This window comes from Papio anubis, chromosome 17 (assembly GCF_008728515.1).
Source record: "Papio anubis isolate 15944 chromosome 17, Panubis1.0, whole genome shotgun sequence".
NCBI classification, from domain to species: Eukaryota; Metazoa; Chordata; class Mammalia; order Primates; family Cercopithecidae; genus Papio; species Papio anubis.
The window spans coordinates 1,285,877-1,312,819 of NC_044992.1; the positions used below are offsets into that span (position 1 = coordinate 1,285,877).

Below are 26,943 nucleotides of genomic sequence, written 5' to 3' on the forward strand. Positions count from 1 at the left end.
CACTGCACTCCAGCTTGGGCAACAGAGCAAGACCCTGTCTCAACAAATAATAATAATCATAATTAAAAGGATTGGCTGGGTGTGGTGGCTCACGCCTGTAATCCCAGCACTTTGGGAGGCCGAGGTGGTGGATCATGAGGTCAGGAGATCGCGATCATCCTGGCTAACATGGTGAAACCCTGTCTCTACTAGAAATACAAAAAATTATACCGGGCATGGTGGCGGGCGCCTGTAGTCCCACCTGGGGCAAGGAGGGAGAAGTGATGGCAGTTCTTATGAAACAGAGCTTCCCGCCTTATTATATTTTTAGCTCCAAGAGGCAGGAGGGCTCAAAATTGCATTTAGAGGGAAGAGTACAGGGGATGATTAAGAGCTGTCGTTCTGGGGTCAGAGAGTCCTGAGCTCTTACTCTGACCATATCACCTACAAGACAGTGTGACCCAGGGCACAGCAGCATTAAGCTCTCAGAGCCTCCACTTCCTCATCTGAGGGTGGGGAGAGCAGCAGCGCCTCCTCACAGGGTATCGTGAAGACTGCAAGACGTTGTACGTAAAAGCCCTGAGAATGGTGCACAGCACACAGTGAGCGCTTGAATGTTACTGACTATCTCCTCTGAGTGGGCCTCTCAGGGAAGCGTCAGCATCTCCAAAGGAGGTATGAGGAGCGCTGGGTCCTCCTTCTGCGATCCATGCCAAGGCCAAAAAAAGGAAAGCAAAAGCTCCCAGCTCTGACAGCTCACAACGACCGTATAGAGCCACCAGCGGTCAGCTCCTGCGTACGCTGCGGCTGTCCTCTGTGTAATATGCATGGTATTCATGGGTCACCCAGCCTGCCTCCTCCCAGGGTCACCTCCAGCTCTGCAGCCCCGCATGCTCTTCCCCACCAGGCTCTGAAGCATCGCTGTAGCAGCTGTGTTACCCACTTGGCATTCGGCACATACTGCCGTATTTGTCTCTGTGAATACGCCAAGACTTCAACTCAATTGTCAATTCAAGAGCACAGGCTGTTTTCTTCCATATAGTGCCCACGTATTGCCCAGCAGGATACCTTCCCCGCAGCAGACACTGACGTGTTCCCAGAACTACAGGATCGTGCTCTCAGGGAAGTGCCCAGCAAAACAGTCTCCTTAATCTTCATGCGTTTATCTAATCGAGAGCCTCCACTTACTTCATCCAGCTGTCTCTTCGTCTCTTCTTCCATCCTTCGAATGTCGTCCATGGTCAGGTCAACCCACTTATCGAGCCAACAGAACAGCTGCCTGTGGAAGTTTGTAAACAGACGCCTCTCTTGCTATGTAGAAAAGAGGGAAACACGTTAGAACGCAGGAGGCGAAGGCCGCTGCCACAGCCCTTCCCCCCATGCACTCCACACAGATACCCACACTAGACTGGGGACGGGAGGAGGAGGGATGCCCGGCTGGTTATCTCGGTCAGCCATGGGTCAAGGACCTTTGCCTTCCTGCGTCTAACAGGTATGGCTTTACATAGGAGGGAGCCCCCAAGAAAGAAGGACGCCTACCTCACGCTAGGCCCTCTGCCCAAAGCACTAGCCAGACAGCAGCCCATGAACTCCTAGGCAAGCCAAGGGCCCCAAACAACTGCCACATTTCTTCCTGTCTCTGGTGTCTAATGCCAGATGAAAACTGGCCAGCGGCTATGAAATGTGGCGCAAGTGAGGCTCAAACACGTCGGAGGATTAAAAGGCTATAAAACTCCTTAGATCTGCCCAGCAGAGTAATTCAGGGCACTGGCCAATCTGGCTCACAGTACCTCTTGCCTTTTAGCTGCAAGAAAAGAAAGACTGAGTTTTATTTGTAGGTCAGTCATAGCAAGTCCCTTCCTGTGGCCTTCTTTGGCCTCGGTTTCTTTCCCTGTCACATGTGGTACCCCTGGAAGGACAGCATTAAACCGTAAGACACTTAAGTGCAAGGGAAAGTGCACATCTGGGAAGCCAAACTGTGAGGTGTGCTCATGCTGGCAACCCTGCCATGAGGTCACATGGGCTGGGCCATCGTCTTCTGTTGGGCCAAACACCCCCCACCGCACACACGCAGTCACTGGGAAGGCCTCAGCCGAGCTACTTACCTTATGGATAAAGTTTTCCACTTTGTTCTGCAGGCCCCACCACTTGAACTTGACAGTCACCAGTTTGTACGCACACATATACGGGCAGTCCTTCTGGTTTACAAGTTCTTGCTGCATTAGAAACATACCCACGGGTAGGCAAGTAACTACGGGCAGACCTCAGGCCGTCCCAGCTCACCCCAGCCATTCCCCTCCTCCGCAGGGATGGCTCACCCACACGCAGCCCAGCCCCCTGGCAGTGGGGTGTGAATGGTACCTTCCAGTTGGGGCCCAAGGGTCCTCGGCCTGTTTTGATAGATTTAAATTTTGCTGGGTCTTCCTCTGCCTTGTAATCCTGAGAGAAATTGTGGAAGTGGGGTTGGAGGGGAGTGGGAGAGGCAGCGAGAGATGGGGAGAACAGATTTTTCATTAGCATTCACTTCATACCAGATCTTGATGCTGATGGCGCAAAGCAAATATGAGAAAATGTTACAAACAAGATGTAGGACTGTTTACATTAGCCTCGGAGGAGAGTTCTCTGTGATTTTCTCTGACAGGGTTTGTTTTCCATTTTGCCAGTGTGAAGGTCTCACCAGACTGTCTGAGCAGGCCCATATTTACAGTCTTGAAGACAGAGAATTTCAACCTGGGGTGAGCAGCCAAATCACCAGGGAAGACTTTTTAAAAATGTAGATTTTTGAGTCACTCCAACTAGAACCCAGTGACTGAGAATATCTGCAGGTGAGGGTAGCACAGATCTGTTTTTTGTTTTTCTAAATCTCTGCAAGTGACTCTAAAACACAGCCAGCACTCAGAATAACCAGGTGTCCTTCCTTAACTCTCCCAGTGCCATCTCCTCTGGCTTGTTTCACAAAGTCAGTACTGGAAATATTTACTGTATGGAACCCGTCCACTACTGGGGAGTCTCACTTCACGGATTTCTAATGCAGTCAATTTCCTGTGTTAATTAAACCACAACAGAAGTTCAAATTTCAGCTGTCCCTCTGTGTGGGCTCGGGAAATACAAACTCATAGCATCTACTTAACAAAAATAACAAAGATAATAAATTTCTCTCTCTCATAAAGTATTTCCCAAAGCTGAGAAGGTTTTTTTTTTTTTTGAGACGGAGTCTCGCTCTGTCGCCCAGGCTGGAGTGAGTGGCGCGATCTCAGCTCACTGCAAGCTCCGCCTCCCGGGTTCACGCCATTCTCCTGCCTCAGCCTCCCGAGTAGCTGGGACTACAGGCGCCGCCACCACGCCAGGCTGATTTTTGTACTTTTATTAGAGACGAGGCTTCACCGTGTTGGCCAGGCTGGTCTTGAACTCCTGACCTCAGATGATCAGGCACCTCGGCCTTCCAAAGTGCCGGGACTACAGGCGTGAGCCACCGTGCCCGGCCCCAAAATATCTTAAGTGCAGAGTGACCACAGGAAAGACGTATCACACCCCTGGGATACCAGGAGCAAACATGCATTCGAGTTACATTCCTGCCTTTTAATCCCAACAGGGCCTCTGCCTAGTAAGAATGAATAACCCCCTCATTCCATGAGCAAACACTTCCTGGGTGCAAAACAGTGAGCAAGCAAGACCTGGTCCCTCTTCTGACCAAGGTCATGGTCCAGCAGCGGACTGTCCTAACAAACACTGCTGCAATGTGTGTTACTCTGAAAAGCTACCACCCACTTCTTGAGGGCAGAGGACCTGTCTTTCCATACATTCTGCATCCCTCACCTGGAACCCAGAGATCCTGACAATATTCCACAACACAGTAGGCAGGAAATAAATGTTTTTTTAATTACTGAGTTGGAAAAATAAATTTGAGAACTGGTGCTCTGATTTTTCAGGCTAAGCATCATTTTAGCAGGGCAAAATACTCTAGCTACAGCACCTACTAAGTCTAGTAATAATTTTCAGAGGCCAAACAGGGCACATAAATTTGGGCCACTAATTTTCTGGTGGTATCCCCAACTCAAGACAAGAAGACTCCTAATACTCACTTTTAAAAATAAAACAAACAATACACATCAGAATTTCCTTTTGTGCCAAGTTCGGTATGGTTTCCTGGTTTCTCTAACATTGAGAAGTCATTTCTGCATCTCAAAGGCCACCCACATCTTTAAACAGATCCTACCTTGCTAAGCACTTGGCTTCGATCTGCAATGTCTATATATATGGCTTCCACATGTTTCCACGTCTCAGGCTCCAGCTTATGCACCTGCGGGAACAAGTGGGTCACCACTATGCAGTTTTTGTCAGCTATCAAATACCCTTTAGGGAGAACGGACACCTAGAAACTGCCATTCCCACAGCCGCAGATGTAAGATTCCTACTGGTAAGTAATTATATAATTACATACAAAATTATCCAAAGAAATGGGAGAATGGATTTTTTTCTTTCTTTTTTTTTTAAGAGACGGGGTCTCATCATGTTTCTCAGGCAGTGGCTATTCACAGGAGTGATCACAGCACACTCCGGCATGAACTCCTGGGCCCGAGTGATCCTCCTGCCTCAGCCTCATGCCTGGGCCTGAGTGATCCTCATGCCTGGGCCCGAGTGATCCTCTTGCCTGGGCCCGAGTGATCCTCCTGTCTCTGTCTCCTGAGGAACTGGGACTACAGGCGCGCAGCACTGCACCCAGCTGGATGTTTTGTTTGTTTGTCTAAGATGGAGTCTTGTTGCGACGCCCAGGCTGGAGTGCAGTGGTGCGATCTTGGCTCACTGCAACCTCCGCCTCCTGGGCTCAAGCGATTCTCCTACCTCAGTCTCCCAAGTAGCTGGGATTACAGGCACCCGCCACCACACCCGGCTAATTTTTGTATTTTTAGTAGACATGGGGTTTCACCATACTGGCCAGGCTGGTCTCAAACTCCTGACCTCAAGTGTCCCGCCCGCCTCGGCCTCCCGTCCCCCGCCCAGCCCCTGCTGAATTTTAAGTAGACATGACTGAGAACGAATGCTCTGACTGTTCAGGCTAAACGTCACTTCTACAGGTCAAAGTGCTTTCCGGGTGTTCACGGTGCCCACACCATTTCCACATGTTCCCCGCTGTAAAGACTGTAAACCCTTCCAGAGATGGTGCCTGCTTAGCAACATGCTGATAATTCGGATCAGGCTGTACACGCACATAATACAAAATTATGACACAAATTCAAAATGGACAAAAGGATACAATAGAGAGTAACCAGAGTAATTCCTCCTCTTGCTTGTCCCCAGCCCTCACTCTAGTAACAGCCACCTCTAAGAGATCCTACATGCAAACATCCATGTGCGTGGACTTTGCTTTTAATATGAAGGGCGGCATGCATACACACTGTTTCATAACTTCCATTCTTAACTAAACAGTAAACCTGAAGACTGCTCCCTACTGGTTTTTTCACGGCTGCAAGGATGTCACTATTTGGCTGCATCACAATTCATTTACCGTTGTCCTACTAACGGGCTCTTATGTTGTTTTTTGTTTTTGGAGACAGGGTGTCTGTCACTCTGTTGCCCAGGCTGGAGTGCAGTGGTGCAGTCACAGCTCACTGCGGCCTTGACTTTCTGGCCTCAAATGATCCTCCAGCCTTGGCCTCCAGAGTAGCTGGGACCACAGGCACATACCACCATGCCCAGCTAATTTTTTTTTTTTTTGGTAGAGACAGAGTCTTGTTATGTTGCCCAGTACGGTCTTACATTGTTTTAAATCTTTGGCTACACAAAGAAGACTGCAATGAGTCTCCTTGTACATATGTTATTTCACACGTGTGAAAATAACTATCTGATCAACTCCCAGGCATGGAAATGCTAAAGGACAGGTGTATTTTTACATCTGGGGAGTTACTGCAAACTGTACTCTATAGAAAACTGTAATTTTGGTCTTTTAAAAATACAGCTCCCGTGTGCCAGGAAGTGCACCAATCCAAGCAGCACAAGAAGCCTCATAAAAAGTTCTGGAGATCACATTTTGCAAATGAGACACACAGCAATCCCATGCTGGTAAGACAGGTCTAGGCAGAGGCCACCGCCTTCCTGGCCAGGCAAAAGAGGACCACAGGGAGGACCCCATGGGAGCGATGGAGAAGCTACAAGGCAGAGACTCGAGACCTCACCCTGGGGCTCTTGGGAACTACTACTCACGTTCTCCAGCGTGCCAAGATCTGGTTTGTGCCAGGTTTCAATTTTAATCAGAAAGTCTTCTTTCATGTACTCATTCTGGAAGAAGGAAAAAAAAATACATGAAAGTCACAGGTTCACAGTTGAGAGTAACCATCTCCCATTACTGGAGATGGGCATTAATGGATCACAGGCAGCTGGGAGAGTCCAGCCTTCTAGTAACAGTAACTAGACTGGGAGCCCATGACACACTAGGCATGCATGATTCCCACATTCCCAGGCATTCAATCCCCACCCCAGCCTGAGAGCTCTGTGGAATCACCCTCATTTGACAGATGAGGAAAGTGAAGTTCAAAGAGGTTAGGCGACTTACCCAAAGTCACAGAGATCGGGCTGGGCATGGTGGCTCACGCCTGTAATCTCAGCACTTTGGGAGGCCAAGGCGGGTGTATCATTTGAGGTCACGAGATCGAGACCAGTCTGGCCAACATCGTGAAACCTGTCTCTACTAAAAATTCAAAAATTATCCACGCGTGGTGGTGGGTGCCTGCAATCCCAGCTACTCAGGATGCTGAGGCAGGAGAATCGCCTGAACCCAGGAGGCAGAGGTTGCAGGGAGCTGAGATTGCACCACTGCATTCCAGCCTAGGTAACAGCAAGACTCTGTTTTAATAAAAAAAAAAAAAAAGTCACAGAGATCATGACAGAGTTGGGCCTCAAAACAGGTTTGTCTGACCTCAAAAATCCATGCATTTAGCCACTCTAGCATACTTCAGTGTGCCAAGTGCTGATGGGTAGTAAGTCGTGTGGAAACGGCACAGGAAGACTTCCTAACCCATCAAAGATACTGACCACAGCCCCCTTCCCGCCAACTAGCCTGTGGCTGAGACCTTCAGTTCTCTTCTCAGTAACTCAACCCTTCAAGCTAATTATTGCCTCCCTCCCTTACTGCCTCTTAAAAATTGGAACTTCTCAAAGGAGACACACATTAACCCATTAACTCCTCAGCAGGACCCAGTTTCCCAGAGACAGCCAGTGTTTACCGGCAGGTACAGGGCACTCAGATGGGTGTGCTGAATAGCTGGGGGTGGGCAATGACAGAGGGGATGGCTGTGGAAGAAAAACCCTGCTGACGTCACGATTTTGCCAAGGGTCAGTGCTCAGTGGGGTCAACAGATGCACAGATGGGAAAGGGATGTCGGTCAGGTCAGCTGAATGGAGATCCCTCCACAACCCTGAAGAGGTGTGACCTGGGGAGGGACGGCCTCGAGCCACTGTGTACAAGTCAGACTCACAGCCAGGGTGCACCTGATGGAGCCACAGGCCAATGCAGCCTAAAGCAGGTCACCATGCCAGTGAACAGGTTCCTCGTTAGTCCATTGACAGGACTGAGCCTCAGCAACTCCAAACATCAGCCACGGGAAAGAATACCCGAGACCAGCAGTGCGGTCACGTTTCTCTCTCCTGTTCTTACGCGTCATCTACAGTTCCAGCCCCCTCGCCAGTACTTACTGTGATAACTGCTCCCAGGCAAGGACATGGAAAGAAGAGAGAAAAAGATTACTGAGGATGCAGAAACACCTGCCCCCCCACAGGGAGGATGAACGGCAGAGTTCTTCACTCCCTGTGGCTTCTTCCACAGTCACCTCCAAGCCCCAGGGAGTCAGAAATACCTTAACGCACCAACCCACAAATTTCACTCAGACAAATGTCCCAAAAAACCAAATAGGGAATTTAATTAAAGCGACGCCACCATGGGCTTCCTGGGATTCTTCTTGGCAGGACACTGACAGGGACCAGCTCTGACCAGGGGAGGTGCCGCAACCCATCACTCTCACATCAGAGAATTCCCAGGCGCCTCCCACCTCCACCCCAGCCTCTACCTCCCGGGGCCCAGAGCGGGGGGCTTGGGGCCAGGCACTGTCTCTGCCTCCTGCACCCTTCCCCTCGCTGTAATCGAACCTCCCAGGCACGGCACTCCTGCTCATTGTAATGGGAACCCCTTAGAAAGATGGCTCAATTATTTATCAGAGAAAATGACTGCAGCTCTCATGGCACTGGGGAGCGGACTAGCTGCTCCTGAGACTGCCTGGTTCATTCAGTACCCTCTGAATTTAGGAGCTATGTCCATTTCTGCTGGCTGCCCACTGCCATGTTTGTAGAGGATGCGAGGCTAATAAACACCATAACTGAAATGAAGGTTACCCCTGAGCACAAAATGAGGCAAAGTTGAAATATAAAGAATAAGAGCCATCCGTAAACCCGGGAGGCGGAGCTTGCAGTGAGCTGAGATTCGGCCACTGCACTCCAGCCTGGGCGACAGAGCGAGACTCCGTCTCAAAAAAAAAAAAAGAAAAAAAAAAAAAAAAAAAGAATAAGAGCCATCATGTACAGAAATAACCCAAAAGACTGTAACTTCCCCAACCCAACGAAAGACACTTAGAAGGAAGCACCAGATTAAGATCACAACCGAAAGGCCTCCACTGAAGTCACCGCCTGTGAGCAGCTTCAAGAAAACCACGTTAGAACAAGAAAAGGAAATGACGGGTACAGTATCTCGTCGGCAGAAACTCTGCTGTGCCCCAGTGGGCCCGGGAGCCCCAGCCCGCGCATGCGGCATCTCGGGCAGCGCCAACCCTGGAGTGGGGGCAGCAGTGCCAGGCTGGCCTGGTCTGATGACACCAGCCATTAAACTCCTCCGGCTGAGCACCTCTTCTGAATCCACCTCCCCTGAGAAAGCCTCTCCTGGTCCGGCCTCTCCGAGACGTGCTCATCAACGGACCAGGACTCTGCTCACTCAGCCAAGGTGACGTTCTTCGCCACGCACTGGCGTTCCGATTGTAATTTGGTTTCTCATGTAGAAGAATCCACAAGGAGAGAATGCCCTGATCATCAAATGGGATGCCCAGTTTCGGTAGTCATTCTGCATTTTAGTGTAACTTCACAGATTGGCGCTGGGGTTTTTATACATTTGTCTTTGTGACACCGTGAGACACATCCACTCAGTTCTGACAAACTGGCTTTCCGAATCCATGAGGGTGACAGCCCTTGCTCACCTTTTCATGCCAACTTCGGTGACCAAACAATCCTCCCCAAACCTTCTCCAGGCCTCCCAGGCCCTCAAACACCTCTGCATTCCAGTATTCCCTGTTGTGCAAACTGTAACCCGAGGTACACAGAAAAGCCGCAGGAAATCTTTTGCAGTGGGAGAGCAGGGATTTCCAAATAAGACTAATAAGGCATTTTAAAAGCATGGCAGGGGCCGGGCGCAGTGGCTCAAGCCTGTAATCCCAGCACTTTGGGAGGCCGAGACGGGCGGATCACAAGGTCAGGAGATCCAGACCATCCTGGCGAACACGGTGAAACCCCGTCTCTACTAAAAAGTACAAAAAAAAAAAAACTAGCCGGGCGAGGTGGCGGGCGCCTGTAGTCCCAGCTACTCGGGAGGCTGAGGCAGGAGAATGGCGTAAACCCGGGAGGCGGAGCTTGCAGTGAGCCGAGATCCGGCCACTGCACTCCAGCCTACGCGACAGAGTGAGACTCCGTCTCAAAAAAAAAAAAAAAAAAAAAAAAAAGCATGGCAGGGCCACGTGCAGTGGCTCATGCCTGTAATCCCAGCACTTTGGGAGGCCGAGGCAGGCAGATCACCTGAGGTCAGGAGATCGAGACCAGCCTGGCCAACATAGTGAAACCCCGTCTCTACTAAAAATACAAAAATTAGCAGGGCGTGGTGGCGCATGCCTGTAATCCCAGCTACTCGGGAGACTGAGGCAGGAGAATTGCTTAAACCCAGGAGGCAGAGGTTGCAGGGAGCTGAGATTGCACCGCTGTACTCCAGCCTGGGTGACAGAGCAAGACTCAGAGCAAGACTCTGTCTCAAAAAATAAAAAAGTTTAAAATAAATAAATAAAAGCATGGCTTAGCAATACTGCATCCAGCCGAGGGCTATGGTTCCAGGAAGGGATGGAAGGAGAAACAAACTTTCTCTTCCTTTTCCCACTTTCAATTATTCACAGACCAACTCCTATCTTACCCTCTCCTCACTTCCAACCCATCAGCTTCAATGGAAAAAGAGAGAGGGAAACAAGCTAAGAACAGCAAGAGCTGATCATTACCAGAGCGTCCCAATCTATCTGCATTCCACTCAGAGTAAGGAAGAGCCTTCCAAAAGCCATGGGGCATTTTACTTCATGCTCCTCCATCTATCTTCCTTCAAACTTGGATCTACTGAGGCCAAGCTAAGATGTCTGAACTAATAACCTCTCTCCCATCAGCCCCAAGGTAACTGGAAGGTAGCCTTCCTTGCCTATTTCTACCTCTTGTTTTAAAAGAGCAAGTGTCTAACTAAACAGATCTAAGATCCAACATGTCCATTCTGTGTGAAGGTGTATCCTGAACAGGAGGCCAGTACCCACTGAGGAAACCAACCTTCCTTCCCCTACTCCCTGTCTCCATGAAATAGTTAGAAATTATATTTTTCCAGAGGAGCTCCAGTGGCGCAATCGGTAAGCGCAGGGTACTGATACAGAAATTATGTTTTTCTTTTTCTTTTTCTTTTGGCCAAGGATCAATATATGAACTAACATTTAATGTGCAGAAAAATGCCCATGTCAGCTGCAACACTCTCCCCAGAATTACACAGAGAACAGGGGCATCTCTCAGTTGGCACAAGCTGTGTACCCAGAACCCTGCCCCAGACAGGGAGATGTCCACACTATCCGTTTGCCTCGTTTATGCCAAGTTGGCTAAGGTTCTTACAACGCATGCTCACTGCGACTCTCTCAGACACTAAGAAAATCCACCTTTGGCCCTAGACCAGACACACCCAGCCACACTGCATACTTTTTTTTTTTTTTAGACAGTTTTGCTCTTGTTGCCCAAGCTGGTGTGGAATGGCACGATCTCGGCTCGCTGTAACCTCTGCCTCCTGGGTTCAAGTGATTCTCCTGCCTCAGACTCCCGAGTAGCTGTGATTACAGGCACACATCACCATGCCCAGATAATTTTTGTATTTTTAGTAGAAACGGGATTTCACCAGGTTAGCCACGCCGGTCTTGAACTCCTGACCTCAAGTGATCTGCCCACCTCAGCCTCCCAAAGTGCTAGGATTACAGACGTGAGCCACCGCACCTGGCCCTGTCTTTTAAGAACATGTGTGCGTGCCTCATTTCCAAGAATCTAACTTCCGGCCCAGTGCTTAGGGAGTGGGGAGGGCTGCATTTCAGCTACAGCAAGAAAACTCTAAGGGTTACACATCCCAGACCCGACCAATGACCGCGCATCTCCTGATACAAGGTCCTTAAACCTGTGTGGGGCCACCGAGGGTTGGAAAGAGCAATGACCCCGTGTTCTGGATTGCAGTCATTCCCAAAGTCCACAGGATAAGGGTGACGTGCATCACATAAGGATCACAGACTCATCAGACTGTAGGGAGTGCCAGGTGCCAACAAAGAAAGCAAGTGAAGGACGACAGGTCAGCAGAGGCTGCAGGGAGGACACCGCAGCCCAATACTGTCTGTACCCACACATGGAGGCTGGCGGGAGGAAAGGTCACCCACCTCACAGACAAGTGCCAGGGGACCTCTCGGGACTCCCCAGGGTTATAAATCAGTACCAGCCTAAGCTGCCTCCCGGGTTCAAGTGATTCTCCTGCCTCAGACTCCCAAGTAGTCTGAGTCTGTTGAGGCCTAAGCCCTCCCAACAGGTCTAGTCCTAGTTGGCCCTGGAAACCTAGGAATCTTGGAAAGCTAAGAAACTGAATCATCCAAATAAATCCAAGAATGTCTGGATTAGAATAGAAAGTTCTCTGTGGAGGTTCAAATCTTTCCTTTCCAGAAACTCTATGCAGGAGACTGGTCAAGATTAAGAAAATAATTCCACCCTATCCTCAACTACAGAACATGCTGTTTCAGCAGAAGCCACAGTTCATTCGTATGATGGAATACTACGCAGTTATTATAAATAAAAAATATTTAAAAAAAACAACAAATACCAGACACCTTAGTGACGGGGAAAATGTTCTCTATTCACTGAAGAAAAATGAGAAACTTAGGTCAGGCATGGTGGCTCATGTCTGTAATGCCACACTTTGGGAGGCCAAGGTGGGAGGATCGCTTGAGCCCAGGAATTTAAGACCAGCCTGGGCAACATGGTGAGATCCCATCTCTACAAACAAACAAACAAACAAAAAAACTAGCCAGACATGATGGTACACGCCCATAGTCCCAGCTATTTGGGAGGTTGAGGCAGAAGGATCACTTGAGCCTGGGAGGTTAAGGCTGCAGTGAGCTGTGGTTGCGCCACTGGACACCAGCCTGGACAACAGAGTGAGACAAAAAAAGCAATTAAAAAATTAGTAATCATATTAGTAATCACAGCACTTTGGGAGGCTGAGGCGGGTGGATCACTTGAAGTCAGGAGTTCGAGACCAGCCTGGCCAACATGGTGAAAACCCATCTCTACTAAAAATACAAAAATTAGCTGGGCATGGTGGCGGGCGCCTGTAATCCCAGCTACTTGTATGGCTGAGGCACGAGAATCGCTTGAACCCGGGAGGCGGAGGAGGCTGCGGTGAGCTGAGATTGTGCCATTGCTCTTCAGCCTGTGTGACAGAGCCAGGCTCCACCTCAAAAAAAAAAAAAAAATTAGTAATGATCTAAAATTTGTCTAGAAAATGTGTCTGGGTCGGGTGCAGTGGCTCACATCTGTAATCCCAGCACTTTGGGAGGGCAAGGTGGGCGGATCACCTGAGGTCAGGAGTTCAAGACCAACCTAGGCTCCATCTCTACTAAAATACAAAAAAATTAGCCAGGTATGGTGGCATGCGCCTGTAATCCCAGCTACTTGGGAGGCTGAGGCAGCAGAAATGCTTGAACCCAGGAGCCAGAGGTTGCAGTGAGCCGAGATCATGCCACTGCACTCCAGCCTGGGCAACAGAGTGAGACTTCATCTCCAAAAAAAATGAACAAATAAATAAAAACAAAAATGACTAGAAAAATATACTAAAATCTTATAATGAATAATAACAATCAAAATTATTACAGCATCCCCAAGTGAGAGATTGGCTGTATGCTCTCAGGCCATGACGACTGCTGCTTCCCACCCGGCTGTCCACCACGTTGTGCTGGACACAGCACTGCTACCCACCAAAGCCTGAAGGGGCCCCAGCCTGACCCTTTCCCTGACCTCATCTGGAACATGCAGGTGGGACACAGAGCCCTGCTGCTCCCCCGTCCGGCCGATGTGGCCACATCTGCACTCACCGGTTCTGCAATAAGGGTAGGCATTCCACGCTTTCTCGTGTATATTCAGGGCTCCCTCTGGGGCCAGCATTCGAACAAACGTGGGTACTTTGCTATAGTGGGGAAAAAAAGGATTATAAATAGAGATGGAAGAGAGAAAGGAGACAAGAGGCTTTTCAGATCCAGCTTCCTCATGGGGAGTTGACAAGCAAGTTTCCATGAGATGAGCAGGTTACTGGTAGGAGTGAGAAGTTACCTGTCAGAGCCTGACACCCCACCTTGGCTGGCTCCTAACACGTACCCACAAAGTGCCCCATCAGCCACCAGAAACAGAACCGCACAGGAGACCCCAGGCTACCTGCTGTGGCTTATCACCCATTCCGTCAACACTACACATTTTTCCAGAGGTCGCTGGGCCCAGGGCATTATACTACAAGGTGCGCGAAAAACATACAAAGGAGATGCCTCCAAGCATGAACCAGTCTGGGTTTACGGGCCAGGGTGACTGGCTGACTAACTTGGGTATAGGATCCAGGATTATCTGATCTGCTGTCATCAGCTCTGAGAGGCCAGGAGGGCCTCAGACCCATTTGTCTCCCAGGACAAAATATTTTCTTCTACTCAATTCTTTTTTTTTCTTCTTCTTCTTTTTTTTTTTTTTTGTTTGATACAGAGTCCCCTTCCGTCGCCCAGCCTGGGGTGCAGTGGCGCGATCTTGGCTCACTGCAAGCTCTGCCTCCCGGATTCAAGCGATTCTCCTGCCTCAGCCTCCTGAGTTGCTGGGATTACAGGCACGTGCCACTATGCCCAGCTAATTTCTGTATCTTTAGTAGAGAAAGGGTTTCACCATGTTGGCCAGGCTGGTCTTGAACTCCTGACCTTGTGATCCACCCACTTCAGCCTCCCAACATGCTGGGATTACAGGCGTGAGCCACCAGGCCCAGCCTCTTCTACTCAATTCTTATCTCAGGTTACAGAACAACATGTACAGTATAAGCCCCACCCTGCCCTTCCCCCCCTTTTTTTTCTGGTGGGTGTGTGATTTGACGTACTAGGAAAACATTTATAATTTTTTTTTTTTTTTTTTTGAGACAGAGTCTCGCTCTGTCGCCCAGGCTGGAGTGCAGTGGTGCGATCTCAGCTCACTGCAAGCTCTGCCCCCTGGGTTCAAGCGATTCTCCTGCCTCAGCCTCCTGAGTAACGGGGACTACAGGCACCTGCCACCATACCCGGCTTATTTTTCACCATGTTAGCCAGGATGGTCTCAATCTCCTGACCTTGTGATCTGCCTGCTTCGGCCTCCCAAAGTGCTGGGATTACAGGCAGGAGCCACTGCGCCTGGCCTAGAAAAAATTTTTTAAATTAAAATGAAAATGGTATATATATTCCTTTACCTTTTTTTTTTTTTTTTTTTTGAGACAGAGTCTCGCTCTATCGCCAATCTGGAGGGCAGTGGCGCACGCTCAGCTCATTGCAATCTCTGCCTCCTAGGTTCCAGCAATTCTCCTGCCTCAGTCTCCTAAGTAGCTGGGACTGCAGGCATGTGCCACCACGCCCAGCTAATTTTTGTATTTTTAGTAGAGACGGGGTTTTGTCATGTTAGACAGGCTGGTCTCGAACTCCTGACCTCAGGCAGTCTGCCCGCCTCAGCCTCCTACAGTGCTGGGATTACAGGCATGAGTCACCGTGCCCGGCCGTCCTTGGTTTCTAACGGATAATCTATCCAGTCTTTGGCAAGCTCTGGCAACCTCATCAGCTTTAGTGCCTCAGGCCTAAGACAGAGTGAACTAGAGCAAACAGCTAACCTGGAGCACTTGGGGCGACCTCTGTGATTCACGAACTCACTGCCATCCCAATTCAGGCCAGTATTTCTAGGTCTAGGCACGGGGACACACAGAGAAACAAACAGATGTGGCTCCCACCCTCAAGGAGTTTCTGGTCTACTGGGGCGTGTAACTAGACAAGGCCAAGCACAACACGGTAAGTGCATGCCATAATGGGGAGGGCACAGGGCCCTGGGCGGCGGAGTGCTGTGAGAACACAAGGAGGGACACGCAGTGCACCGGGCAGGCTCTGCAGGGAAAGTCAGGATGAACCAATGCATGGAACAGAGAGTGGGGCTAAGGTAAGAGACAGAAAGGGGTGGGGTGGGAAAAGCTGTAGAAAAGAGGGAGAAGTTTCAAGTAACCTGTGCAGTACAAGGTGGGGAGTTCAAGGAGACACTTGAAGCTGGATCCTAAAAGAATTTTGTTTTTTTTTGAGACAGGGTCTCACTCTGTCGCCCAGGCTGGAGTGCGGTGGTGTGATCATGGCTCACTGGCAGCCTTGACTTCCTGGACTCAGGTGATCCTCCCACTTCAGTGTCCCAAGTAGCTGGGACTACAGGTGGACACCACTATGCCTGGCTCATTTTTGTATTTTCTGGTAGAGACAGGGTCTTGCTATGTTGCCCAGGCTGGCTAAAAGGTCCTGTAAGCTATGTCAGAGAGCATGGACTTCATCGCGAAGGCAAAGGGAAGCCGTCGGTAGTTGTGGCGCTGGGAGTGACAGACCATCCAGACTGAACACTTGAAGCAGTGCGGAGAACTGGAAGGCAGGGAGACTCAGTAGAAGCTGCTGTAGTAATCCAGGCAAGAGAAGGCAAGGAAGGGACATGTTCGAGACACTAAGGAGATGGAGTCAGCAGGACTTGATGTGATATGAGGGACGAGTGCGTGTGCGTGTGTGTGTGTGTGTGTGTGTGTGTGTGGTGGGGGGCGGGCTCTCTTTTCTGATTTGGGCAGCTAGATGGCTGATACAGTAAAGTTTCTCTTGTCACCATGGGAAGAGGTAGTGGCAGCAGTCACTGCTGGCCTTTTCTTTCTTTTTTTTTCAGAAGACAGGCAGGATTTCACTCTGTGGCCCAGGCTAGAGTGCAGTGGCGTGACCATGGCTCACTGCGGCCTTGACCTCCTGGGCTCAGGTGATCCTCCCACCTCAGCCTCCTGAGTAGATGGGATTACAGGCACCCGCCACCATACCTGGCTAATTTTGTTTATTTTTTGTAGAGACGGGGTCTCGCTATGTTGCTCAGGCTGGTCTCAAACTCCTGAACTCAAATGATCCACCCGCCTTGGCCTCACAAAGTGCTGGGATTACAAGTGTGAGTCCCCAAAGCGCCCAGCCAGGTCCTACCTTTTATATGGAGAGACCTTGTCTCTGTCACTTTGGTTGGACCAACTTAGTCTTGAGGAAACAACTGGCCCCTTCTACCTAAAATACCAATTCACCATCTCTCTTCAAAATTCTCTTTAAGAAATACAAACACCAGAGGAGGAGCAATAGGAGACATGGAGAAAAAGTGTGCTGGCAAGGAGACTGAGTGATGGCGAGGTTCCTCCCCACTGCACAGCACTGCTCTCCTCGCACCCCGGCACTGAGGTCCTGGACCCTCTGGCGTTAGTACTCTGACACCATCAAAGTGACAGACCACAGTGAAGTGGGGCTTTGACCAAATGAAAGTCAACTGATTTCAGTTCAGTTCAGAGACTAGAAATTAAGATCCAGGTTTCAGTTTCACAGCAGTGTGGATGGACTTAATGTCACTGAACTGTATACTTAAAAATGGTCACAACGGTGAATTTTATGTTATGTGTACTTTATCATAACTTTTAAAAAGACTCAGGTTTACCTTTTCCAGTTCTGGATAGCTGCTAAAACTAGCTTGGTTTGACTTCCATTCAAGCTGATGTATGATTAACATCATCAATGCCCTTTGGGTCTGCTCATCGTTTACTGAAGTATTACTCTTTTGGTTAGGGATTCAGCAAATTTGTATAGTTTGATATGGATTCCAGTACACAAATCAGTTCAAGCTTCATTTAAAAATACTAATGCCTTTGATCCAAAGAGAGGTATCAAAATTTCTCTGGTAACCGATTTCACAATATCAGAATTTAAAATCCTACCAGCCCAGCAACTCTAGGAATTCAGTTTTAGGAATATTTGCTAAAGATCTGCATATACAAGGACATCAGAAGATTTACACAGAAGGAGTTTTACTGGATTATGTAGGCATCTGGAAATGACTGACATACGCATCAGGAGAGGAGGGTTAGACAACCTGCAGCACATCTGTACCCTATGACACTGTGAATCCTATGTGGACTTCAGAGACTGAGGCAGACAGAACAGGCCGAGAGAGGCAGCCATGATAAGTAACAAAAGAAAACAGAATAGTATATTCCCATCTATATAAATGTGAGTATAACATTTATATAGTCAGCATATAACTACTAACATTAATTGTTAAGCTACAACAATTAGTATAAGCCCATCTATATAAAACAATACAGGAAGTAACACTCATTTACACACACACATGAAAGCCAGCATCCAGCCCACTGCCCGCGCTGCGTACCTCTGCAGGTGGTAGATCTTGTGTGTGTACTGGCCTTTCTCACCGTCCTTCTCATAGGGCTCGTTCACCAGGACCTCCACGCCTTCACCACCACCCGTTTCGTTTTTACTGGCCTCAGCCACAGAATACAGCTGCCCTACTTGATACTAAAGGAACAGAGACAGATGTTATTCTCAACACAGACTCTTCTCAATGGTGACACATAATCCAGCTGCCAGTAAGTGTCTAATTGGATCACCCTGGGGTCTCCTCATGCAGGAGCTCACTCTGGAGTTTCCCATCAGGCCTTGCCCAAATCCACCCAAAGCAACAGAGAGTGCTGCTCCATGGCCCCTCCTGACCCATCAGACATGTTTATTTCATCCTTCTCATTTTCACATCATCCATCAGGGTTTATTTTTATTTATTTATTTATTTTGGTAGAGACAGGGTCTTGCTATGTTGCTCAGGCTGGTCTCAAACTCCTGGTCTCAAGCCATCCTCCCACCTTCGCTTCCCAAAGTGCTGACATTATAAGCAGGAGCCACTGTTCCCAGTCAATCCGTCAGGATTTAAAGAGGCAGGTGAATCTACTTAACCTCACACCACCATGCAGAAAACAGATTACAGAGTCCAAAGGAGCTTTTGTGCTGAACCTGCTTCTGGTATTAAGACCCCGGAAGATCTGGGTTGGTTGCTAGAAATCACTTTATCTCACTCATTTAAATAGATCCTAAGACATGATTTCTTGTTAAAGAAAGGTGCTCAGCGCTCTGTGAAATCCACAACCTCGATGGTAAAACTGGCTCATCTACTTGCTTCTTCTCCAGTGTTAGGCCTCTCCTCACCCCGCAAGTAGCTCTTTCAGGCAATGAAACCTCTTGACACTTTCCAGATTCCTGGTGGGGCCGAAGCAAGTATTCCTCCTTCCCACATTAGATATCACAGATTCCTGCCCCACAGTCTGTGCCAGCTGGGTACACCCTCTGTGTTGGCACTTACTACACGGCAAAAGCCTAGTTTTCCTTTATTTGGGTCACATGCCACCCTATCAAGTCACCAGTCAACATGATTGGCCTCCTCTGACCCTGTCAGGATGGCTGTGTTAGGGCCAAGGACCTAGGCAGTGCCCGGACTCAGTCCTTCTGCCCTCTTCTCTGAGAAGCCGTCCAGAGGAGAAAACAAGGTGAAAAGAAAATGAACAGCAACATTTGACGCAGGAAGTTATATCTACACCAACAGATGTGTCTTTCCTACCACAGCCCTATCAGGCGTGACAGCTTAGGGAGTGTGAGACAAAGGGAAAAAGCTACGGGATTACCCCACATGCTGGGGGGGGGTGCGGGGAGGGACAAAGGGTTTCCTCGAGCTCTACGCCCTCTCCCCCAACTCCTGGTACCCCGGGGGGGAAGGCCAGGGTGTTCCTCTCTCTCTCTTTTTTTGTTTAGACAGAGTCTCGCTCTTTCGCCAGGCTGGAGTGCAGTGGTGCGATCTCGGCTCATGGCAACCTCCACCTCCAGGGTTCAAGCGATTCTCCTGCCTCAGCCTCCCAAGTAGCTGGGATTACAGGCACCGGGTTTTTCTCTCTTTGAGATTAAAAAGAAAGGATGTATCTCGGCCGGGCGCGGTGGTTCAAGCCTGTAATCCCAGCACTTTGGGAGGCCGAGACGGGCGGATCACGAGGTCAGGAGATCGAGACCATCCTGGCGAACACCGTGAAACCCCGTCTCTACTAAAAATACATAAAAAACTAGCCGGGCGAGGTGGCGGGCACCTGTAGTCCCAGCTACTCGGGAGGCTGAGGCAGGAGAAGGGAGTAAACCCGGGAGATGGAGCTTGCAGTGAGCTGAGATCCGGCCACTGCACTCCAGCCTGGGCGACAGAGCGAGACTCCGTCTCAAAAAAAAAAAAAAAAAAAAAAAAAAAAAAGGATGTATCTCTAGGCAGCTGCCACTTAAATCACTGCCTGCAACAGCAAGGAATAGAGGCAGCTTCCAGAGCTGCTTCGCCTCAAACCTGGAAACCTGCTCTACCAGGCAGCTTCCTAAGCACTGCAGGGACATTTCTGGGCAAAATCTGGAAGGTGAAGCAGGGGACCAGGACAATTCACTGCTCACCAAAAGGCTGAAAGAGCCCTAACTTTCAAAGCAAAATTCCAGAACAAAATGCCATGAAAAGGGGCAAGCAACCAAGGCTCAGTTAAATCCAAAAAGAGGAACATTTGGGTGAAAGCCAGTCACCTCGACCTTGCTAATCCTAAGCTGCATCAGTGCTGCCTCAATGCCCCCTGGAGCCCCAAGCTGTCCCTGTGCCTTTCCAAGTCCACCACCTAGCTAGGCACACATGAAAACCCGTCAAGGGGGTCAGGGCTTGGCTGAGCCAGGGGTGCCTAAGAAGGAGCAGAAACTCCGTTTCAGAGAAGAGTCGTAAGAACATCTAACCACTGACTCAGCAATTCTAAAGGACAGGCTGGGGAGAGGGCCTGGTGGAGGGGACGAGGTTCCCGGCTAGTGGTGCCACTTGGGAAGGGGGCCCCCAGGCAGAGACTCATCGCCTTGGTTTCTCTTCAGCTGCCGGAATCAGAGGGCAGGTTCTAAGAGGATCAGCCTGTTGGCTGGCATCTTCCCCCTTTAATCTCTCTTGATATTCTGATCCTTTAATCCCAATGAGACAAGTGAAGGCAGTTTTGTGAATCTAAAGGGGTAAGGAAGACTGGCCTGCACAAGCCACAAGTGAAGGGCGCTTTTCACGTTACAGAGTTCCTTTTGGCACAGCTGCTCTGCCCCCCGGGAAAGCAGCCAGACTCAGATGGGGCGGAGATAGGAGGAGTGGGGGGGTCAGATCATTAAATCAGATTTTAAAAAATTCCAAGAAGACTGGGGCTGCAGCCTCCTCAGACCTACGATGATGTTCCTTGCTCTTGAGATTTGTTCGCTTGTCCCAAAGAACTAAGTCATTAAACTAAGAAAAACAGAGACTCCACCACTTTGGCACTCTGGGAGCGGGAGCCCAGTGGGTGGGCCTGAAATACGATATGAAACATGTCATAAACAACAGTGCAGCACTGGTCCCACCAACATGGCCCTGTCAGGCTGGCTACCAGAGGAAGAATGGTGCCACGAATCTCTGGAAACAAGAAGTAAAGCAGCCGGCCGACCTGCGCCAGGAAGCACTGGTGGACACACGCACGTCACACAGCCAGGGCATTCTCGCTCTGCTGCACAATGCCTGGACACTCAGTGTTAGACCAAAGGCTCTGGCCACCCAGAAGCTAATTCTGCCCCCAAAACATTGCTGCAGGCCATCAGAATGATTACACAGGCATGACCTTCTCTTTCTCTTTCTTCACTTTTCCCCCTAAATCAGAAAACTGCAAGGGCCTCAAGTCATGGCCTTCAATTTAGGAAGCGAATCCACCAGCCACATGGCGCTGAGCTGTTCCCATAGGAATTGTGAGTCAGGATGGAGTTATTGACAAAGACTCTGAGAAGGTTGATCATGGCCAGGCGCGGTGGCTCACGCCTATAATCCCAGCACTTTGGGAGGCCAAGGCGGGCGGATCATGAGGTCAGGAGATTGAGACCATCCTGGCTAACACGGTGGAACCCCAGCTCTACTAAAAATACAAAAAAAACTAGCCGGGCGAGGTGGCGGTGCCTGTAGTCCCAGCTACTTGGGAGGCTGAGGCAGGAGAATGGCGTGAACCCGGGAGGCGGAGCTTGCAGTGAGCCGAGATCGCGCCACTGCACTCCAGCCTGGGCGACAGAGCGAGACTCTGTCTCAAAAAAAAAAAAAAGGTTCATCATGACTTGTTTCTTCTTCAGCCTTCCCCTCCAAGATTTTTCTAATCCTCTGAAACTAGGTTCTGCTTCAACCCTACCCAGGCCACGTGGTACTTTCTCGTCAATGGTTTCCTGCTGAGAATGGGCTGACCACCGCCAGGCAGACAGCTGAATCCTGACCAGCATTCACTTCCCAAACTTCTGCTCAGACTTCAGGCTCTGACTATCTGACTCCGCCCCACCACTTCCTCAATGCTGCAGAAAAACCATCACAAGCGAAAACCCGCCAGCTGTGGATGCTGTCAAGGTGGAGGTTCCCCTTTCCTTCCAGTCTTGGCCCCACCATCAGCCATCAGTGTCAGGCCCTTCAGCCTCACTCCAAGAGCAGCCCCAGGGGCTCCAGGACAGGCTGGCCCTCCTTGGTCTGCAGCCCTTTGTTCCATCAAGAAACTCCCTATCAAAGGATCCATTTCACCCCAATCACCACGCCGAGGAAATCCCGAGTTCCTAACGATCAGGGTGGGATCATCCTGTACAGCAGAGAGGATGTCACTAGACACCTCCCCAAGAGCTGAGTGTGAGGGCGAGGGACATGCTGGGCTTTCCTGCTTGGTCTTCTGGTTTGGAAAATCATTGCTTGCTATTTTTAATAAAGACAGCACAGGCTGGGTGAAGTGGCTGACGTCTGTAATCCCAGCACTCTGGGAGGCTGAGGCAGGAGGACTGCTTGAGGCAAGACCAGCCTGGACAACACAGTGAGACTCTATCTCCACTATTTAAAAGAAATATTATAAAATAAAAAAAATAAAGACAGCATGGCCAAAGCAGGTGGGTTAACAAGACCCTTTCCAAGCCAATACCTAATAGCCCAGGCACCTGGTTCTCAGGCCCCAGTGCCGACAGGGATCGGAGCCACCTACCCAGTCCTTCCCTCATTTTCCCAGATTCCCAGGTTCCCCAGTCTCGTTTCTCTTTTCTGCCCTTCCCAGAACCCCCAGATCATGGTCAGGGCCCACCTCTGGCCCCTCCCCGGATCCCCACAGCTCTTATCGGATATGTAGCCCACCCGTGGAGGCAATCCTCTAAAGGGCCAATGTCTGCCCACCCCTCTCGGGGGCCAACAAGCCTGGATGTCTGTCTCAGCTAAGTGTGCTGCAGGCTCTGTTGGCCTGATTTCATTTTTCAAAGGTCCAGTTCATATTGGAACAGAGTGGAAGTTATCACAGGAGCTTCATGCTGACACTGCAGGAAAGAGAGACGAAGCCCAGTGACTGGAGGCACTACACTGACTGATGAACCTCACCCAAACTCGAGTTTAACTGGAAGCTGGGGTGGGGTGGGCTGCGCCAGGAGAGGAGAGTGGAAGCAGCTCAGGGAAAGAGTGAGACAAGGGAGGTTCCGTGACAGTTTTCTGTTGTCCAAGAGACTGACTCTGAGTCAGCATGGCCTATGAACCTTCTTACAGCAAATCCTGCTGCCAGATCCCCACATACAAGGATGTCAGACCCAGGAACTATAAAAGGACAGAGGGCAAGTCAAGTCTATTTGTTATTCCCTGCCCTTTGTAAAAGGAGGGTTCTGTGTCTTGGTCTTTCCAGCAGTCACCCATCGTGACTAGGGAGGGCCTCAAGAGATTTCCTGCCCTGCTGGTTTGCTGCACAACCAGAAAGAGCCACACACACTTGCCAGCTGAGTCATGGAGGTCCCAGAAATGCATACACTTGATCCCATCAATAATGTGTCCCCGCCTGGGTGCGGTGGCTCACGCCTGGAATCCCAGCACTTTGGGAGGCTGAGGCGGGCGGATCACTTGAGGTCGGGAGTTCGAGACCAGCCTGGCCAACATGGTGAAAGTCCATCTCTATTAAAAATACAAAAATTAGCCGGGTGTGGTGGCACACACCTGTAATCCCAGCAACTTGGGAGGCTGAGGCAGGAGAATTGCTTGAACCCAGGAGGCAGAGGTTGCAGTGAGCCGAGATCACACCACTGCACTGCAGCCTGGGAGACAGAGCGAGACTCCGTCTCAAAAAAACAACAACAACAACAAAACATGTCCCCAAACATGCACAGCCCCAGCAGATAAAAGGGGCTGGTTTAGTCTCTACTCAGAGTCATCCAGCATACCAACAGCTTGGGGCAGGTTGCACATAGTTGCCCAGATATTAAAATTAAGTGCCATTTTTCAACTGAAAGTGGCACCAGGAAAATTCACGTTGAAATCTTTATGTTAGAACAAATAAGAAAACTACATAAAGAGGATGACCACTCAGAGCCCAACTTAGCCAATGGTCACAAACAGTTACACACAACTATGGACTAGAAAGTAAGAGGACTTACCTCATCTACGGACACAGGCAGGATTACTCGACTATAAGAAAGGAAAAAGAGAGTATCAACTTTAGGCTGTGCAATCTGCTGGAGGCTCTTTAAAGCATCATCCTAAAACAGTCAGCATTCTATTGTGTAAGACACTAAACTCGGTGATGCGGTGACCCCCCCCCCCCCGTCAGCATTCTATTGTGTAAGACACTAAACTCGGTGACGTGGTGACCCCCCCCCCCCCGCCAGTCAGCATTCTATTGTGTAAGACACTAAACTCATGACGAAACCTCCCCACCACGCCCGCACAGAATGGCCCTCTGAGTGCTCTGAGGACAGGACCCTCTGTGCCTCGGAAGCCTCCCAGTTAGAACCCTGCGATTCAGTCCAAACCTGTCCTCCCCCAGCTACTTCCCAGGCCTCCACCTCACATGGAGCTGGACACATGGATGATTAACTTCACCCAAACTTGCCAACGAGTCATCCCCCAGCAGGACCTGCCAGTGAGTCTAGCAAGACAGGTTAACACAGGAGGACCTACCACAGCGAGGATTCAGACCCAAAGAAGAGGCCCTGGGGACTTACACTGCTGTGGATCCAACCTCCCAAGAACAGCCCTCCGGGGAAAGGCCAGGAAGGGACCAAGCCCCTTGAAGCCTTAATCACCCTAAGAACACACACCAGGCACCTCTGCTCGGGGCCGGATATTACAATCCAAGCTGCCACCACAAGGCCACCAAGAGGGCATTCAACTTATGTCCTAACCTCCAGGAGCTGTCCAAAGGAATCCCAATTTATCATTTCCTTTTCTTCTTCTCCAACTCAATGACCACCAATTGCTGGAGATGCCACCAATGACCTGCTGGAGAAGCCATGGCCGGCAAAGTCTTCACCAGGGTCACAACCCCACAGAGGTGCTAGGGCCGGCAGCACTTCTCCGGGTGCCTTGCATTTGAAATGCAGGCCAACAGCCAACTCCCAGTTCAAAGCTGCGAGGCGGGAGAGCAAAGACAAAAACTCTTGGTTTTACCCATACAAGTCAAGCCAGTTCCCAAGCTTAGACGCTCGGTCCCCAGACCCTTGCTGGAGCCCTCTGAGTCCTTTTGTGTCTGGCATGTGTAGTGAAGCATGAGCTGCTGTGCCTTCCGCACGCAGTGGGTTCACCACTCAGGCTCCTTGCTCCAGGCTGGTAAACAGCTATTTTCTAGTTCCACAAAGGTCCCCCAGGAAGCAAGAAGGACACAGAGGAGTCTGAGGAAAACATCACATTAAAGGCAAGGCACCAAGCATGAAAGTAGCAGGAAAAACAAAATGGGCTCCAAATCTTTACTGCCTGCTAACAACTCCCTTCCTCCCGAGCCACTCAATAACGTGAATCCTCCAGTTTACTGGATGCGGCCACCGAGGCTCCCCTCCCATTAGACAAAGCCAGCGGTGCAGAAAAACACTCCCGACTTGGAGGCTGGAATTTCCGCACCCTCGGAAGAAACTTCCTAGAAAACAATAAGCCTTTTATCTTCAAGAACAGCAGTCAACATCGCACCCGAGAGTTAGCAGAAATCAAATTAAATAGAATCCTGTCAGAAGTGGTGTTGGAAAAATCAACAGGGGCAACCTGCAGACGCTGGGTGGGAACCAAGTCTCACCCAGAAGAGAGTGACATGGGCCAATTCCTGACGGGATGCGCTGAGGCTGCTGGCAGGACAGCTGCACACTCAGACACTGCCCCCTTGCTCCTCGGGAACAAAACCACGTCGGCAGCGATCGGGTACAATTCCAAAGGACAGGGCCACAGAGGAACTGCTGGGCTGGGCCTGGAGCAGGGCTCACTCTAACGTGACCTTCACTCGCACCCTTTTCAGAGGCTGCAGCGCTGCAGCCACAGCCAAGTGTCTCGGATGCCCCTGCTCCTCCCCTGGCCCCTGCCCAGGGATGCACGCACACGGCACAAGTCGGGCAGGAAGGAAACGCAGATGCCAGGCAGGCTCTGCATCTCCGGCACCTTGGACTTTTCCCTCGCAGGCTTCAAGGGGAGGAGAACAAAGAAGGGGAAAGGAATGCCTCTCTTCAAACCTCACTCAGATCTCTTCTGAAGGTCCCTTCCTTTCCCTGCCTGACCTTCATTTCAAAACCACAGATTTCTACAGATTCTAGGATTCATCTGGGAACAGAAAAACAAATCAGAAGGTGGGAAAAGCCTGTCAGTCTGGGCACTGAAGATTAAAACCCAAAGTGTACCACGTTCTCCTGTTGGCATCCTAAAGGTCTTCCTCCTCACCACGAAAAGCTCCGAACCCTGGCTGAATTCACATCAGACTGGATGTCAAGAAACAGAGCGGGTGAGGCCTCAAAATAATGTTCTTCAGATGAGGTGTTCAGCTGGGATGCCATGTGGGTCTCGGCTCCCTCTGTTACCCAAACTCCACTCTGTGCCCTAAATGTCCTAAGCACCTCCAAGAAGCCAGCATGGTGGGGATGGTCAAAGTGCCTTGGCTGACAAAGTGGAAAGAGCCCTGTGCACGCCTGCCTGGCTGCCGAGAGCACCCCACAAGTTGCTCTCTTTGGCCATCTCCCACTCCTGGGGCTTCTGGCCCTATGCTGCCCGCGTGCCTTCCCTCCAGGAAAGCAGTTTCACTGTAAATTCTGTGCACACACGTGCGCACACACACGCACACGCACACACAGATACGTACACACACATCCAATCTCTCCTCTTAGGGAGGAAAAACATCCTGTGATGTTTACTTGGAACCCTGAGCTTCTACAATGGGTCATCTGGTACTTGAAAGATTTAGTACGCCAAACATCTCCACCTGTCCCCCGGTCCCCGGGATTTCAGGAGCAAACCCGTCATCCTGCAACTCCTTCCAGAAGTCACCAGTTTCCGCCAAACATCTCCACCTGTCCCCCCAGTCCCCGGGATTTCAGGAGCAAACCCATCATCCTGCAACTCCTTCCAGATGTCACCAGTTTCCCACGTACCCCTCTTCACTACTCAAGAACTCCCCACCCCCTTTACCATCTCTCCCCAGTTCACAGCTTCATGGACCCCTCAACTCCTCAA

General features: G+C 50.1%; 1 protein-coding gene across 1 annotated transcript in view; it reads right to left on the reverse strand.

Annotated features, from left to right (window-relative positions):
- The window catches only part of PITPNA (phosphatidylinositol transfer protein alpha), a 44,528-nt gene that overhangs the window by 16,278 nt on the left and 1,307 nt on the right, over nt 1-26,943 (reverse strand). Inside the window, exons 2-10 of the mRNA XM_003912057.5 lie at nt 23,898-23,928; nt 17,797-17,942; nt 13,419-13,510; nt 7,669-7,676; nt 6,181-6,255; nt 4,196-4,279; nt 2,341-2,418; nt 2,085-2,195; nt 1,168-1,290 (exon numbers count right to left, since the gene is read on the reverse strand). Of these exons, the coding sequence (XP_003912106.1) occupies nt 1,168-1,290; nt 2,085-2,195; nt 2,341-2,418; nt 4,196-4,279; nt 6,181-6,255; nt 7,669-7,676; nt 13,419-13,510; nt 17,797-17,942; nt 23,898-23,928 (748 nt within the window). The remainder of the gene's footprint in view (nt 1-1,167; nt 1,291-2,084; nt 2,196-2,340; nt 2,419-4,195; nt 4,280-6,180; nt 6,256-7,668; nt 7,677-13,418; nt 13,511-17,796; nt 17,943-23,897; nt 23,929-26,943) is intronic.